We start from the raw sequence: 14,987 nt of genomic DNA on the forward strand, positions 1-14,987 counted from the left end.
CCTATTCTGATCTCCTGAACCTAAACATTCGAAATATTTCCATCTGAACTGAAAGCTCACTATCTGTTACTACCTGAAATACCAGTAGAATCTCTGCTCAACATAAAGATTTGTAGATGTCTGAACCGATAAGGAAATATATGTTTATATGTATTTGCACATTCTTCAACATCATCTGGTAGTTCGGTATTACTGAGCTTTCCAAAGCTCACCCTATTACTCACTATTGCAGGTTAAAAGAATTGTACCAGTGCAGTTATCGACTTCATTAAGGGAGTTCTTCCGACGTTGTTTGCAGAGTATGATACATGTGATTAGGGGGCATGTAATTATATTTTGTTTATATACGAGTATGAAAATTTGTTTTATTTCTGCATACTGATAAATCATTTTATAAGTTACATGTTTTAATAAAAGTTTTAAATTTTTCTCTATTTTTACAATGGGTCGCTCTGGTGGCCCTAATGTGACACTCCAGATCGGATCGGGTTAACCGCATCAGTCTGAGGGGTTACATTTTATTTTTATACAATTATATTTTTTTGATTCGAGGGTGGATAAAATTTGATACAGTTGAAAAATAATAGAAATGAGATTTTATATTTTGTGTAAATTGGTATAAACCAAGTTATTTTAATGGTTAAAAGAATAATTGTTATCTCTAGAGGTTCAGGTTCGAGTACCATAGATTGTAAGGATGTTTGAGTTTTCATTATCAAATGGTTAAAAATCTTTAGAACATATACTACTTTGAAATCACCCTAAATTAATAAAAAAAATGTCAATCGAGTCAAGTTAAGTAATTTTTTAAATTCAAATTAATTTAAATTTTATGGCTAAAATAAATCAACTAAATTAAATAATAAATTAAAAATAAATATCACTCAGGTCTTTATAAATTTAAAAATTCTGTAAAAAATTAGGATAAACTACACGTTTAATATTAAAATTATTATTTTTTACCTAAATTTTATTTTTATTTTTCAAAATCATTTATAACATTTAGTTTAGGTTTCATTTTGGTACTCCGTCATCGAAAACTTAACGAATTGCTATATGTGACATTTTTATATGTAAATTACATAATTCATCACTCAATTATCTTCTCACTCCTATTTTGGTTACTAAAGTCTAAAGTTTTTCAATTTAATTGCTCAACTTTCAAATTGTTCATGTTTTAATCACTCTAATTTATTTTACTAATGATTTTTGTGACATGATTTTTTTATTATTTTATTAATGTATAATTAAAATAAAAGAATAAATTTGAAAGTTAGAGAGATTAAATTAGAGTAGTTCGAAAGTTAAGTAATTAAATTTAAAAAAATTAAACATCAATTGCCAAAATAAGAGTGAGAAGATACTTGAGTGATGAATGATGTAATTTATCCATAAAAAGTACCACATACAACACATCCGTTAAGTTTTAACGGTGAGATACCAAAACAAAACAAAAAGTAAACGTTAAGTATAATTTTGTAAAAAAATAAAAGTTTTAAGTATAAAAATGAAACAAAAATAATAGTTTAAATACTAAACTTGTAGTTTACCCAAAACATTATGGTGGCAAGGAACAATAACATAGGAGAGAAAATGAGAAGAGTCGGATTCTTTTAGGATTTTATTATAACAACTGGATATTACGTGATGAAATTAATTTTTTAAAATTACGTGATGAAATTAATTTTTTAAAATTACGTGATTAAAATAAAATAAACTTAAAGTTTGGTGACCATCAAGACAATTTCCCTATAATATCATAACTTGTGTATCTTATTTAACTTGCAACCTAAAAGGCTAAACCCTTCCCTTTACTGTACCCGAAGAAGTAAAGAGCAAAAACAGAGAAAGAATGGCAAGCGAATAAGAGAGTGCGGTGAAGGAGCCTTTGGATTTGATAAGGCTCAGCCTCGACGAACGTATTTATGTCAAGCTCCGCTCTGACCGGGAGCTCCGTGGCAAGCTTCATGTACGTTAACTCTAGGTTCCCTTTTCAACTACTTTATGTTCCAATGTTGAATCTTCGAATTCCATTTTAGGGTTCCTTAATTTGGGCATTACTTCTTGTTCCCCTTTTTGATTTAGGATATGTTATTTAGGTAGTATCAGTTAGCCCTTGAGAATATTCCGACTTCTATGTTCATATCTGAATTGCTATCAACTGCATATTAAATATTAATTTAAATATTAATATATTCTAAATAAAATATATAAATAAATTAGAAGATATATTAGAATATATATTTTAGAATATACTCCCATACAACATACTGCCAGCTTGCATATTTTAATATACTCACTTTATTATTCTATTAATAAGAATATATAATATTAAACATGATTATGATATTCTACTTGTACTTCAAGTTATTATAAATTTATAACAATAAATTAGGGTATGCTTAAATATGGCTAAACAGGATGAATCAAAATTTTGGTGTATCTTTCCCCCCCTCAATTTCCATGACTTGCTTTCCGATTGATATGTGCTGCAATGATGTGGATTTTTGGGTGATTAGTAAATTTTCTAAATCCTCGTTTCTAGTTCATGGAGAGCATGAGATGAAATTGTTATTCTGTTTATTGGATGATTTCTTTATGTTTAATCTTATTTATGATGTTGATATACTATATCAATTGTCTAAGTTCTTTTCTGTTCTAGTCTTTCTGTTGTATCTATTTGTTTTAATTGCTGCCTGTTGTCTGTTGGTCAATCTGATTTGGTGGCATTTTATTCAGCTGCTTGAAGTTGTTTTCTACCAAAGCAGTGTGAATAGAGATGTTATGTTGTTGATGCTGACCTCCGACTTCATTTTTTTTTCTTTTTTCTTTTTTCTCTCTCCCCCTTTAAGTACTTTTCAAGTTTATGCCTTCTACCTTTTCTCTCTTTTAATTGTCTCATTAAATATAAAAGAGAACTTGCTTCTCTCATACTATTTTCATATGTTTTTACTGATAAATTGTTGCCTTTGTTTATTTATTGTCCACAGCTTTCATGAAAGATTGGTCTTAACCAGAGCAATTGCAACATGATTTTGTTGTTTTTTAACATCTATACTCTGGTTCATAACAGCAAATGCCCATTCATTTGTTATGATATATTTTAGTTTCAATGTGCTGTGGTAATGCAAATGGTTTTCTTTAACTTTTTGGTAAGACGTCAAGGGAATATATTTTTCTAGCCATTTACCATCTGAACTATATAGGTGATGGTATGAATACAGATCACTTCAGTTCTACAGAGTTTTCCCCCCCTCTGTAATAGGAATTAGTGATTATGTTCTTATTACTTTCTGTTATAATTTGCCTTAATGTTTAGAAGCTTGTAACTCTTCATTTTGATGCTTAGTTCTTCTTTAATGTGGTTTGCAGGCTTATGATCAGCATTTGAATATGATTCTAGGGGATGTTGAAGAGGTTGTTACTACAGTTGAAATAGATGATGAAACCTATGAGGAGATTGTTCGGGTAGGTTATCATATCTCTGTTCCCGTTCAATATGATTAATATTTGTTTTGAAAGCTAATATGTGAACTAGAGGTAGAAGGTGAGCTTTACTAAGCGTTGGCTCTAATGGTGTCATTAGTAACTTTGATGTCATTCTGGTTAACCCCATATTAACCATGAAGAATGCTTGCATTTGTTTTATTAGGCTTAAAAGTTACATTTGTTCACAAGGAAAAACATGAACTTATCCTATGAAAATGGAGATTTCAAGTGAACATGAATTTAGGGTTTTTGTTTAAATCAACTGGTTAAAAGAGAGATTTCATGTTTTTGGATGATGATTCTATTTTATCCTTATTTCAGACTACAAAGCGCACAGTTCCATTTCTCTTTGTAAGGGGAGATGGAGTCATACTGGTTTCTCCACCTCTACGGACTGCTTGATTAGGAGAAGGAAGTTTCTAGCACACTTTCTGGGAATGGACCACCTTTTGTCAAATTTCTTAAACTAGGCTGTTGCTCCTGTAGTATTGTTGACTCCTAAAAAGATTATTGCAGCATATTTATGAAACATTTGTGCATTTTTAGATCATCGATAATTTTGTATGGTCATCCAATTTCAGACAAAGGGGATAATGGAACAACTGTTTTTCATTGTCTGTTAAAGTTTGGAACGTGGACCATTTGGACATGAAATTCTAGGCTATTATTGGTCAAGATTACTCCTATATAGATGTTAAATTTTTATTTAGGTTACATATGTAATCGCTTAGCATTGCTTCACATCGTTTTATATTTACTTATCAACTAATCAATTTTAGTTTAATATTGTAAAAAAGATATAATGACAAATAATTCATAAATTGCAGTGAAAAAAAAAGAATACAACACTTGCACACTAAAATGCTGCTCCACTAACAGCAAACGCTAACCTGAATGATTGACCTAAAACCTTTTCTTTTTTGGCCTCGGTATATAAGAATTGACACATGAAATTTGAACTCGAATGTTGATGATTACAGCAAATACACAACAGAACCTGAAACAAACGAAACCAGAAAAAATAACAGTGTCCTGTCGTTTGCAATCAGCCAGGTATTACCACTTTGTTGCCGCATTTTCTGTCTCATTTAAGTTTCGTTCCAGCATGTTCCTCGACAGCAAGGAGGTGATTGAATACAGTCAGACTATACTAGGAGGGTCCCCAATCCAATTACAAACAGCACGAGGCCAGCGAGTTCTAATGCAGTCCACCAACGGTGCATGCTGCGGAGGTTGTTCGGGCTTAGCCACTTGAGTGTCTTTCCCACTCGATTGGTGAACTGATACATCTGCCATGAATTCCTCCGGGGTCCACTCGGGGGTGCTGAGACCCTCAATTTCGTAAGCCTGGGTCTTTGTACCGGAGACTCACCTCCCACTGTTGCTCGACTGCTGTTCAAATCTGATTTTGCATTACCATTGAAATGGTAAAGGTCAAATATCTTTCTACCCATCTGTCCAGTTGAATCCTTAAGACCTCCCAAGTTCTTGTCCAAATCCAAAATAACCTGCCAGAACTCACTCCATACAATGAAGCCCGAGGCTCAAAGGCTATCGAGTTTGTCAGATGGAAGTAGGATACTTGTCTCCCTGAGTACTTGATGGAAAGCTTCCACACTGATAAAGCCACCACCTCCACTCTGATCCTGGACATCAAAGGCTTTCCGGACCTGTGATTCCCTTTTTCCAATTCATTCTCATCTTGAACAGTTGTATCCCGAGCAAACAGGACCTTATAATGCGACTCACTTCCAACAACCCATATTGGCCATTTCGGGCACTTCAGATTTTGACCAACCTTACAGAAGTTAAGGGATTCTAGAAGAGTGAGGAATCCAACCTCCACCCTTGTAGGTATACCCTTCAGAAACATGCCACCACCTAAATCCATCATCCCGTCGAATACATTTGGAACAGCTTGCCCACAGAGCAATAAGTTCACAATTTCCTGAAAATAATGTCGTATAAAGTTCAATTACAATGGAATAATGCATCAAGGGCGGCACTACCAATTTCGAGATATTGAAGCCCCGTACATTCAATGGATATAAACAAATTTACTACCTGAGAAGCATGGCCAAATGGTGCAGTTACTAAGGGTAGGCTGGGATCATCCCGATCAGCTTGAACACGATCCTAGCGAAAAAAAAGGAAGCACGGATAAAGTTACATCCACATGCAAACAAAATCTTAACTCTGGACATACCGGTATATGCTTCCTCTTGAATTTCTTTCTGAACTACCAGAATATTGATGAAGATGAAAATAAAATGGAGATTTAAAAGCCAACAAACTCACCAGTCCTCGAGAAAGTAATGCCGAGATAAGGAATAGCAGTGCTCCCATGCGACTTTGAAAAATGGGAATCATTGCTTCAAGCCTCTTAAAGGCGCTTGTAGATGATGTGAAAGTGACTACTCTTAGAACTTTCTGCAAATCAGAAGCTGATTCAATTGAAAGGCCTTCAAGTGCTTGTGTGATGAACTGAAAATCACAAACAATTATCAGCAAGTAATAACACAAAAAAGGGCATAGCGGCAAATTATTAGCATGTTCAGGTCAACCCAATTCCACTAACCACATCCTTTGAGCTGCCTTCGGATCCTTCAATTCCGCCAGAAACAACACTTAAAGTTGCAATTACAGCCCTTTTGTTATTTCCACATAAAAACAATATCTCTCTCGTGCTTTTAACCAGGGCTCTGTGTTCAGAAACAAAATTTTAGCTGAAATAGATAACAGGGAAAAAGAAAATATGAGCTATGAAACAGCTCAAAAACTAGAATAAAAAAACAAATATTCCTCCCAAATGGTTATTGCAGAAATAATGCAAAACATATACCACTAGCAGTCCACATAAACAACAATACACCTCAGGAAAGAGACCTACAATTGAGAAATCAAACATGCCACTTGATTTCACCTATCGAGATCAGGCATTATACCTTTTCCTAATTTCCAGTTTCGTGAACAGATAACAATTTTAGCAATCCTGATTCTATCATTCATGAAAGCAATCAATAGAAGGAACTTTGAAATATGTGGGAGATAATTAGATGATTAATAAAGTAAATACAAAGGCAAGAATATGCAGGAAAAGGATTTACAATGTTGGACAAAATTGCAATTAAAAGTGCTCAACTTGTTTAATCCTTTGATTTCATGAACTATAATCTAGAAAACTTTGAAAGAAAAATAAATTAAAAAGATTTGTCCTTATGCAATTTAGAATACATCATACAATTACCCGGCAAAATTAATCACCTTGTTTTTGCATCTTCAGTAAAAGCAGAAAAATTATTTGACGCAACATACTGACTTAAGGCTGATCTCCTGGAACTCAAATTCTGTGGCATGTTTGCTGCAACTTTACCCAATTCATCCGGAAAGAAAAGAAGATGTTTAAGAACAAATACCTGGACAGAGAAAAATTATTGTCAGCAGAAGCGGCATTGACTATTTATCAAGTGAAAAACATCAGAACAGAAATCATTCTTGTTGTATAAGGTGGCCATTCTAAATAATGTAGTACAAGGTCCAACCTAATACTTTACATTAGGTCATCAAATCATGCATCAATTGAAGATTTCTTAACAATTAACATCCCAAAGAAGTGCATAAAAATAAGTTAAGTGCATCGCCGGTGAAAATAACAAGTTTAAGTTGATTTAACAGCTATATTTTAAATGGATCCAATGTTTCTTATATTTGAATGATAATTCAGTAATACATTTGTTCTATTCAATGACAAAAAGGTATGAAACAAGCTATCCAAAGAAATAAAGTTTTTCTAAAGTCAGTGCATAATATTAACCCACTCAGATGATAAAATGATAATTACATAATTTTTTGTTTCACATAAGAAATCAAATAACTGTTGACAGTATTATGACTTCAAATGGCACACCGATGGTTTACAAGCTGCATGGTAGATGAAACTCATATACACTAAGATGTTTCTGGATTTAAATCTACATAATATTTAGGCATGTATCAGACAATAAGCAAAATAATAAACTCCACATGGATATAAAATATAAACTATGTTCAGTGAAAAATGAAAAAAAAAGTCGGCTAAACCAGTAATTTCCAGGTCAGGTTCATAACATTTAATCATAATACATTAACATGAGGCATTTATAAGCTCCAAGAATTGCACCTTGTATGTAACAGCTTCTAAAGCATCTACAAACATGTTTTAAGGCTATTCTACAGCCCAAGCTTTAATTTGGCACATCTAAATGATGAAAATTGAAAAGCTTAGGGAGAGCCTAGAATAAACTTTGTCAGTTGATACTGAGCATCCATGTATGATTCTAGGAAACAAAAGTTTCCTTTTTCATTTCCGATTATCTAAATTTTATGTGCAAAAGGTATTTCAGTAAATTTCAGATCTGATCTGAAATTTGTTGATTTTTACTCTAAAGATGAATAATTGCTAGGCTTTACCCGATTGTTCAAGATGTTTATTCAATTTTGATATTTTACCATCAAGTTAAAGATATTCTATAACTTCATAAATTAACATATAAGATGTAAGTTCTTTCAATTAACATAGGTATAACAGATATGTAGCACCCTAAGCATAAAAGGCCTATGGAACCTTAAGAATCATGCTGAAAAGTTAACTTTTCATGCATTATCTGAACAAGAATTGCACTGAGCCATTACAAGGTTTTAACCTAACTGAAATAAGCGGACCACCAAACTCAACTTTGAAACTGCTAAATATTGTTCCCAACACTATTCGCAGGTATTATTCACCATACCAGGACAGCTCTCCTATGTGATTTTCTAAATCCCCAATTTCTTCATATTCTTAACCCAGTTCAGAAACAAATTCTAATTATTAGTCAACAATATGAGTTTTTAACTAAAAAACCCTAGAAGTTAACCTTAACCATCCTAACCATTCATATCAGTTTACCATGAGATAAACATGTGCATAGTAGAAAGTGTTCATTAGTCCAGCAATTCATTTGAAAAACATTATGGATTATATCTAAAGATACCAAAGAAGAGAATATTTATGCTACGTCTGGTTACATAAGTATTAACAGAAGGAAAATCTTAATTATTACTTCAGTTTTAAAATAATTTGTTATAGCATAAAGAAGAATTGGTACAAATCTAAACTCGAAATTAGAAAGATAAGTAAAAACTCGAGTAAAAATAATACATATTCAAAACAAAAAATATATTTATTCACTTTATTCATATTCAAACTAAGGCATGTGAGTGGCTAAAAATTATCAAACAAAGTTTATTTCTAACTCATGTACTAAAACATGGGAGAAAAAATAACACTATTACCAAACGTAGTTAGACTCCCAACTAACATTGCTTTGATACCAGATAAAAATTTGTTTACCTCATGAACTAAGACTAAACCTTCCACCAACTACAATAAGCATAAGAGATCGAAATGAAGTACACAAATTCCATCAGTCTGATAAGCAAAGAACAGTCTATAGCATATGATAGTCCAGTGCAGCTTGATGCTAGTGTAATAAATTTCATTTGCAATTTAGGTCGCCAATTTATCCTGGGGTCAATATCCTTGACCACAATAAATAAGGAAAATTCAATTGAGCCATCAATTATAATTCTTTAAGTAACTCCCAATCTCCGAGTACTAAGCTTTTTTTTTTAATTAAAAATAAAAAAAATAAAATAAAATCTTAAAGTAATAGTAAAACACTACACTTCACCTTATACCCTGATTGATCCACTGAGCAAGTATACACCATTGAAAATAAATGATAGGCTTCTTTCTCTGACAATTCATTGCCTAAATTAACTTCTTTAGGGATTGTCTCAGGAAAGGCGGGTTAATATACGACTAATATACAGCATTACCGGATACATTAAAATGTATTTAATAAATTCGGTTTAGCGGTACCTATTATGTTGACAACTAATAATGTTTTAGGTAGAAAATATGAAAAACTATTAAAAAATTTGGTAACCGGTAAACTTTGGTTATCGGTAAGTATCTATCCTTTTTATAAAAGTGTCCATACGTTTAACATATCAAGTAAATTTTACCGGTTTTGTCATAATGAATCTGGTTTTGTCATATTTTTACCTGTTATATTGTAAATTATCTATCCTTTTTATAAAAGTGTCCATACTTATTTCACTGTGAAAATATATTTATTATTATCTTTAGTTAATATTGTTAAATTTAAAATCTAAATAATATTTTATAAAATATCAAAACAATCAAATAATTTTTGTGTAAATGAAATTATTAAATTAATATTGTAGGTGGAAAACATGAACACTATTAAAAAATTGAAACATAAATTACATAACTTTCAAAAAAGTATATATCATTTTTATAAAAGTGTCCATACTTATTTCACTGTTGAAAACATATTTATTATTATATTGGTTAATATTGTTAAATTTAAATTCTAAATATATTTATAAATATCAAAACAATCAAATAAAATTTTGTGTAAATTAAATTATTAAATTAATATTGTAGGTGGAAAACATGAAACACTATTAAATAAATTGAAACATAAATTACATAACTTTAAAGCAGTTTTAAATCCTAAAAAGTGTCGATACTTTTAAAAAAATATATCGATCCAAAACGATATACCAGGTAAAAATATGATAAAACCGGTAACAAAATGATAAAACCGGTAAATTTAAAAGTGTCGATACGTTATATAAGGATCGACACTTTGTGAATTTAAAAGAGAAGCAGTTATAGCGCCTATAATGTGTCGATACTTTAAAAAAATATATCGATCCACAACGATATAACAGGTAAAAATATGATAAAACCGGTATCAAAATGATAAAACCGGTAAAATGATACCGGATATATTGAAAGTGTCGATACTTTCGTAAGTACGTGTAATAAATTATCGACACTTTCAAAGAAATAGGTAATTATCCTTTCGAAAGTATCGACACCTGACATAAAAGTATCGACACTTTTGTATTTGTATCGATTAAATATAAATAACATATCCGATGAAAATATAAGGCCATAGCTAAATATCCTCTGAAAAAAGATAGAACGGACGAGTTTTTGAAATCGAAGAGTAATTGTTGCTGCATTTCAGAAGGCGTTTCTAAAGCGAAGTTTGTTTGTTTGTTGCTGCAGTCGAATCGAAAAGTATGTTGTCGAAACCCTAATTTTTTATTATTACAGTAATCGCGATAGGGTTTTTTATGTGTTGTTTGGGGTTTTGGAGTAAGGAAGCATTTGGGACCGATTGCAGGTAGAAATAGATATTCAAGGAAAAATATAAATGTCGATACTTTTATTAAATATTATAGGTAGAAAATGATATTATAGGTTGTATAAATGTGCCGACACATTTTGGTGTGGCCATTCAAATTCTTTTGAAGAAAACCGTTTTACCACAAGAGTAGTTATCTATATTGTATATTGAAAAGTGTATGTAACAAATAATTTGATTTGCGTAAACTGATATATGAAGGAAAAATAGAGTCAATGGGTTGGAAAATTGTTGGTGGAGCAGATGACTTTGAAATTGAGGCCGAGACTCGAAAGCAACCAAAGGGTGGATATATGTACTTCTAGTAAGTATCAATGTCTTTTTGTTATTATTGTTGAAATGGTAATTGGATTAAAGTATCGATAAACTTTAAATTGATTACAAATTTTAAATGTTAACAGTATGGCCGAATGCAAAAGGATGAAGGGAGATGGCACACAGAGCGGTTCGGTATGTAAAATGAAATTGACATTGAGTAGTATTAGTATTTAGTGTTAATGTATGATTAAGAAACGTTTATGTTTAATATTAGGTGAAAAAAGATGTGAGGTCCAAATGGAATTCAATGAGTGATGCTGAAAAGGAACCTTACATCACACAGTCAAGGAATGATAGTAAAGAATACAAAGAACGGAGGAAAGCACATGAAAATAAGGTATTCATTAAACTTGTAAATACGTTGATACAAAATATATAAGAACTATAACATTATATATTGTTAAAAAATGTAGGAAGTGTCGACAAGATGCAACATTAAAAGGGTGAATTTATTAATTAAACACCTTAAGGAGAAGGGTCAGTTGAATGTGCTGGGAGAAAGGTTTTGGATCGTTGATCGGAGTAAGGGATCGACCTATTCGGAGGGAATTGTGTCGATCCTTGATGGCACAATTTGACGTCAGTCAATGTATGGCTAAGTATGGTGATTATTCATTCCCTCTGGGGGTATCGACTGCTGCAGCCGTATTGGGGGTACAAAACAAAGGCAAAAGTGTTATAGAAGTCTGTAGGAGTAAGAACTGGAAAGCACTTGCCTCCAAATATGGTTTGAATCATAAGGTGACATATACTGAAGTTGAAGAGGATATCAAAAGTGGATCTTACTTGGGGGATGAGCTGAAGACCCGAGTTCTATTGTACCTTGTCGGTATATTTCTTTGTCCAACGGGTGATACGTCAACGAACAAGGAATATGAAGCTCATTTGCGATGAAGGCTTGAAGGGTGAATTCAATTGGGCTGAATATATCCATTCGAGATTGATTGAATCAATTATCACCTTTAAAAAGGGCAGCCAGAGATACCTCAAAGGGTGCATAGCAATCTTAGAGGTAAATGAGTTGAATCACTTTTTTGTGTTTTATATAAAAATATAAATTTTATTATAAATGCAGGTTGCACTGTTCGATTTTTGGTCGGGCTGTGAGGCAGTACCGACTTATGAAAGAACCGGAGTGGCACGCATCCGTGCATGGGGGAAGGAAGAGGTGGTTAGAGTGATGGTGAAGTTGAAGTTGGATAGAGGGAAGAAGCAAGAAATGGTAATAAATGTAATTAAATAATATTAAGAATATAATCAATGTCTTAATATTGTAATTTAATTTTTTGAAGGTTATTGGCAAGGATGTAGAGGAGGCAGTGGAGGCAGAGGAGAAGAAAGGAGGGATGGTTGTATTGGGGGATGAAGGTGAGTGGGACGACGTGAAGCAAAATAGAGTAACTTCGACATTTTGATGTCTGAATTGGCTGATATCAAAAAATCCAATTTGAAATCATGCAAAGACAATCAAGAGTCGAAGAGAAACTTGATCAAGTCGTAGAGAAACTCGAGAGGCATAAGGGGGTAGTGGAAGGAAAAATAGATGGAGTGGTGAAAGAAGTAGAGGTGTTGAGGGGTGAAGTGGTGAAAGAAGTTTCGGTGTTAAGGGGTGATATTAAGATGGTGACGGGAGAAAAATTTGAGGGAGTGGTGAAGGAGGTTGTTGATTTGAGGAGTGAACTTACGGGGGTGAAGGGGGTGGTTGATAAATACTCGGATGAAGGAGCTCAATTGAAGGGTGAAATAAAGATATGAAGAGCTATGTAGAAAAAAAGTACGATGAACTGAAAAATATGAAGAAGAAAAGAAGGAGGAAGAAGAAGAGATGGAAGAAATGAGGAGGAAGGAAGTCGATGTCATTTATACACCGGAGAGTGTTATAGCAGCAGTTTTGGATTCGGAATGTCCTGCACCCCAGAAGAAGAAGCAGAAGGTAAGTTAATAAAAGAATACTTAATTTGATTTTTATTATGTTGTTGTGACAAAAATTTGTATGCAAAATTGTAGGTTGAAAAGCGGACATTCCAACCGGAATTGATGACATCGAAGCTGCAATTTGTGATTATTTATGGAATAGCGAGTTAGAATCGGGGTAAGTGAAATATATTGTTTTGTGAGTGATATTTAAATATTTCATGACAAGATATTAATCCTAATGATTCATACAGATATTCTGTAATATCAATAGGAAATCAATTCGCTACTGTATACGACATTGCAACGTTGAAGCCTACGGAATGGGTTGGCGGTGTGGTAAGTAGAAAGTAGAAAATAAATAAAACTTATTGAATATGTTCTGATTGTGTAATTAATTTTGTTAGGTTATCGATTTGCTCGCCTGGACCATATGCTATGATTCTCAAAAGTCACACCGGAGGATTGGCTACCTTCCATACCTCTTAGTGGTGAGTTAAATTAATAAATATTGAAAAGTAGTGTTATAGACGGTAAATTAATAATGTTTGTTGCGTAATTACAGCAACAGGCGTTGGAAGCCAACAATAAAGAAAGTGTTGAGAATATTTCTACCTTCTGGGGTGTCATATTGGATAACTATGTGAAATTCACCGACTGTGAGAAGGTAAGAAACCATACCAATTGCAAATGATGTTTTCGGATATAGAATGTTGAATTTTGTCAAATTGGGTGTGAAATTTGTTGCAGATAATGATCACAATAAACTACCATAATTCACATTGGTATCTGTTGGTGTTGGATATGGTAGATCATGTTGTAACAATATATGATAGTATGTTTACAACTGAAGCAGCTAAACAGAGAGTGAAGGATGCTAAGAGATTGGTATGTATGTATGTATGAAGGACATTATGTAAATTATAATGCATAATTTTTTTGGTGCATAACTTCTTCTATTTTAATGCAGATTAAAATATTAGATTCTTATAATAAGAAACGCATTTGGGTTGAGTCATGTGGATCTCTAGGAAAGTATCCCTTGAAAAATTTCAAATTTGTGGAGCATAAGAAGAATAAGCAATTGAATGGGTATGAGATGTTATCACAAATAGAAAGCTTAATTTATGCAGTATTCATCATAATTGACATGTGTGGTTTTCAAATTTTGTAACAGATATGATTGCGGCATGTATGTGATGATGTGGATGGAATCGATCGGTTCTACAGGGGCAACTGGTGATTTTGTAAGTGGATAGAAAAAATTGTTTGTGGTAAAATTGTTAAAAGTCGTAGATTGAATGCTGTAGTTGACAATACTTAACGTTCTGACAATTTGAATATAGGTTGTTGGAGACTGGGATCGATCGCGAGTATTAAACGATCTCGTAAGCCACAATCAAAATGAACAAAGACAGGAGATAACAAAAGCTGCAATATTACATAAGAATAACAAAAGGATGCAATGATGTAAATGTCGAGTTAATTTTGTATAAGATTTAATTTTGTATACGATTTATATTTTGTATGTGAATATAATTATGAATGAGATGAGAAAAGTTAGCAGTATGTTGTTGTACATGTTTCTTATACACATTAAGGGTCATGTCGATACTTGGAAGTAAAAGGAAAATTTACAATATGGCCAACAGGGTGCACCCATAAGTGTCGATCCATATATAAAAAAGTGTCAATCCCAAAAACATCGAAAACCAAAAGTATAATGTAATATGTAATTTTTCAATCTAACCGGTACAATTATACCGGTTTTATGAGATGATATGTCTAAATAATGTGTCGAAACTAATATAGTTTGTGTCGATATTTTTTTCCAGAATGAATGGAAAACAGGGTGCACCCATAAAGTGTCGATCCATATAAAAAGTGCGATCCCAAAATCATCGAACCCAAAGTATAATGTAATATGTAATTTTTCAATCTAACCGGTACAATTATACCGGTTTTATGAGAGAATATGTCTAAATAATGTGTCGACACTAA

The 14,987-nt window shown here is 32.6% G+C and overlaps 1 protein-coding gene and 1 pseudogene across 1 annotated transcript; one reads left to right on the plus strand and one right to left on the minus strand.

Moving 5' to 3' along the window:
* Positions 1 to 1,852: 1,852 nt before the first annotated feature.
* On the plus strand, positions 1,853 to 4,015 carry LOC120125637 (annotated as a pseudogene).
* A 406-nt stretch (positions 4,016 to 4,421) lies between these two features.
* On the minus strand, positions 4,422 to 9,266 carry LOC120125649 (ubiquitin carboxyl-terminal hydrolase MINDY-3-like). The gene is made up of 6 exons (XM_039144026.1): positions 9,201 to 9,266; positions 6,754 to 6,905; positions 6,068 to 6,191; positions 5,788 to 5,973; positions 5,554 to 5,625; positions 4,422 to 5,437 (listed from the first exon to the last, which is right to left on the minus strand). Exons 1-6 carry the CDS (start codon positions 9,237 to 9,239, stop codon positions 4,886 to 4,888), a joined length of 1,125 nt encoding a protein of 374 aa, XP_038999957.1. The 5' UTR covers positions 9,240 to 9,266; the 3' UTR covers positions 4,422 to 4,885.
* Between the last annotated feature and the right edge of the window lie 5,721 nt (positions 9,267 to 14,987).

The sequence above is a fragment of the Hibiscus syriacus genome, unplaced genomic scaffold (assembly GCF_006381635.1).
Source record: "Hibiscus syriacus cultivar Baekdansim isolate YM2019G1 unplaced genomic scaffold, ASM638163v2 tig00001349_pilon, whole genome shotgun sequence".
Lineage (NCBI taxonomy): Eukaryota > Viridiplantae > Streptophyta > Magnoliopsida > Malvales > Malvaceae > Hibiscus > Hibiscus syriacus.

What these genes read in the sequence shown, in the direction of transcription:
- LOC120125649 (XM_039144026.1), bottom strand. Translation starts at nt 9,239, where the DNA reads ATGGTGTATACTTGCTCAGTGGATCAATCAGGGTATAAG. An exon ending in CATTACTTTCTCGAGGACTG is followed by an intron (nt 5,626 to 5,787) that starts GTGAGTTTGTTG and finishes TTTTTTCGCTAG; the next exon opens with GATCGTGTTCAAGCTGATCG. An exon ending in CATTTGGCCATGCTTCTCAG is followed by an intron (nt 5,438 to 5,553) that starts GTAGTAAATTTG and finishes CATTATTTTCAG; the next exon opens with GAAATTGTGAACTTATTGCT.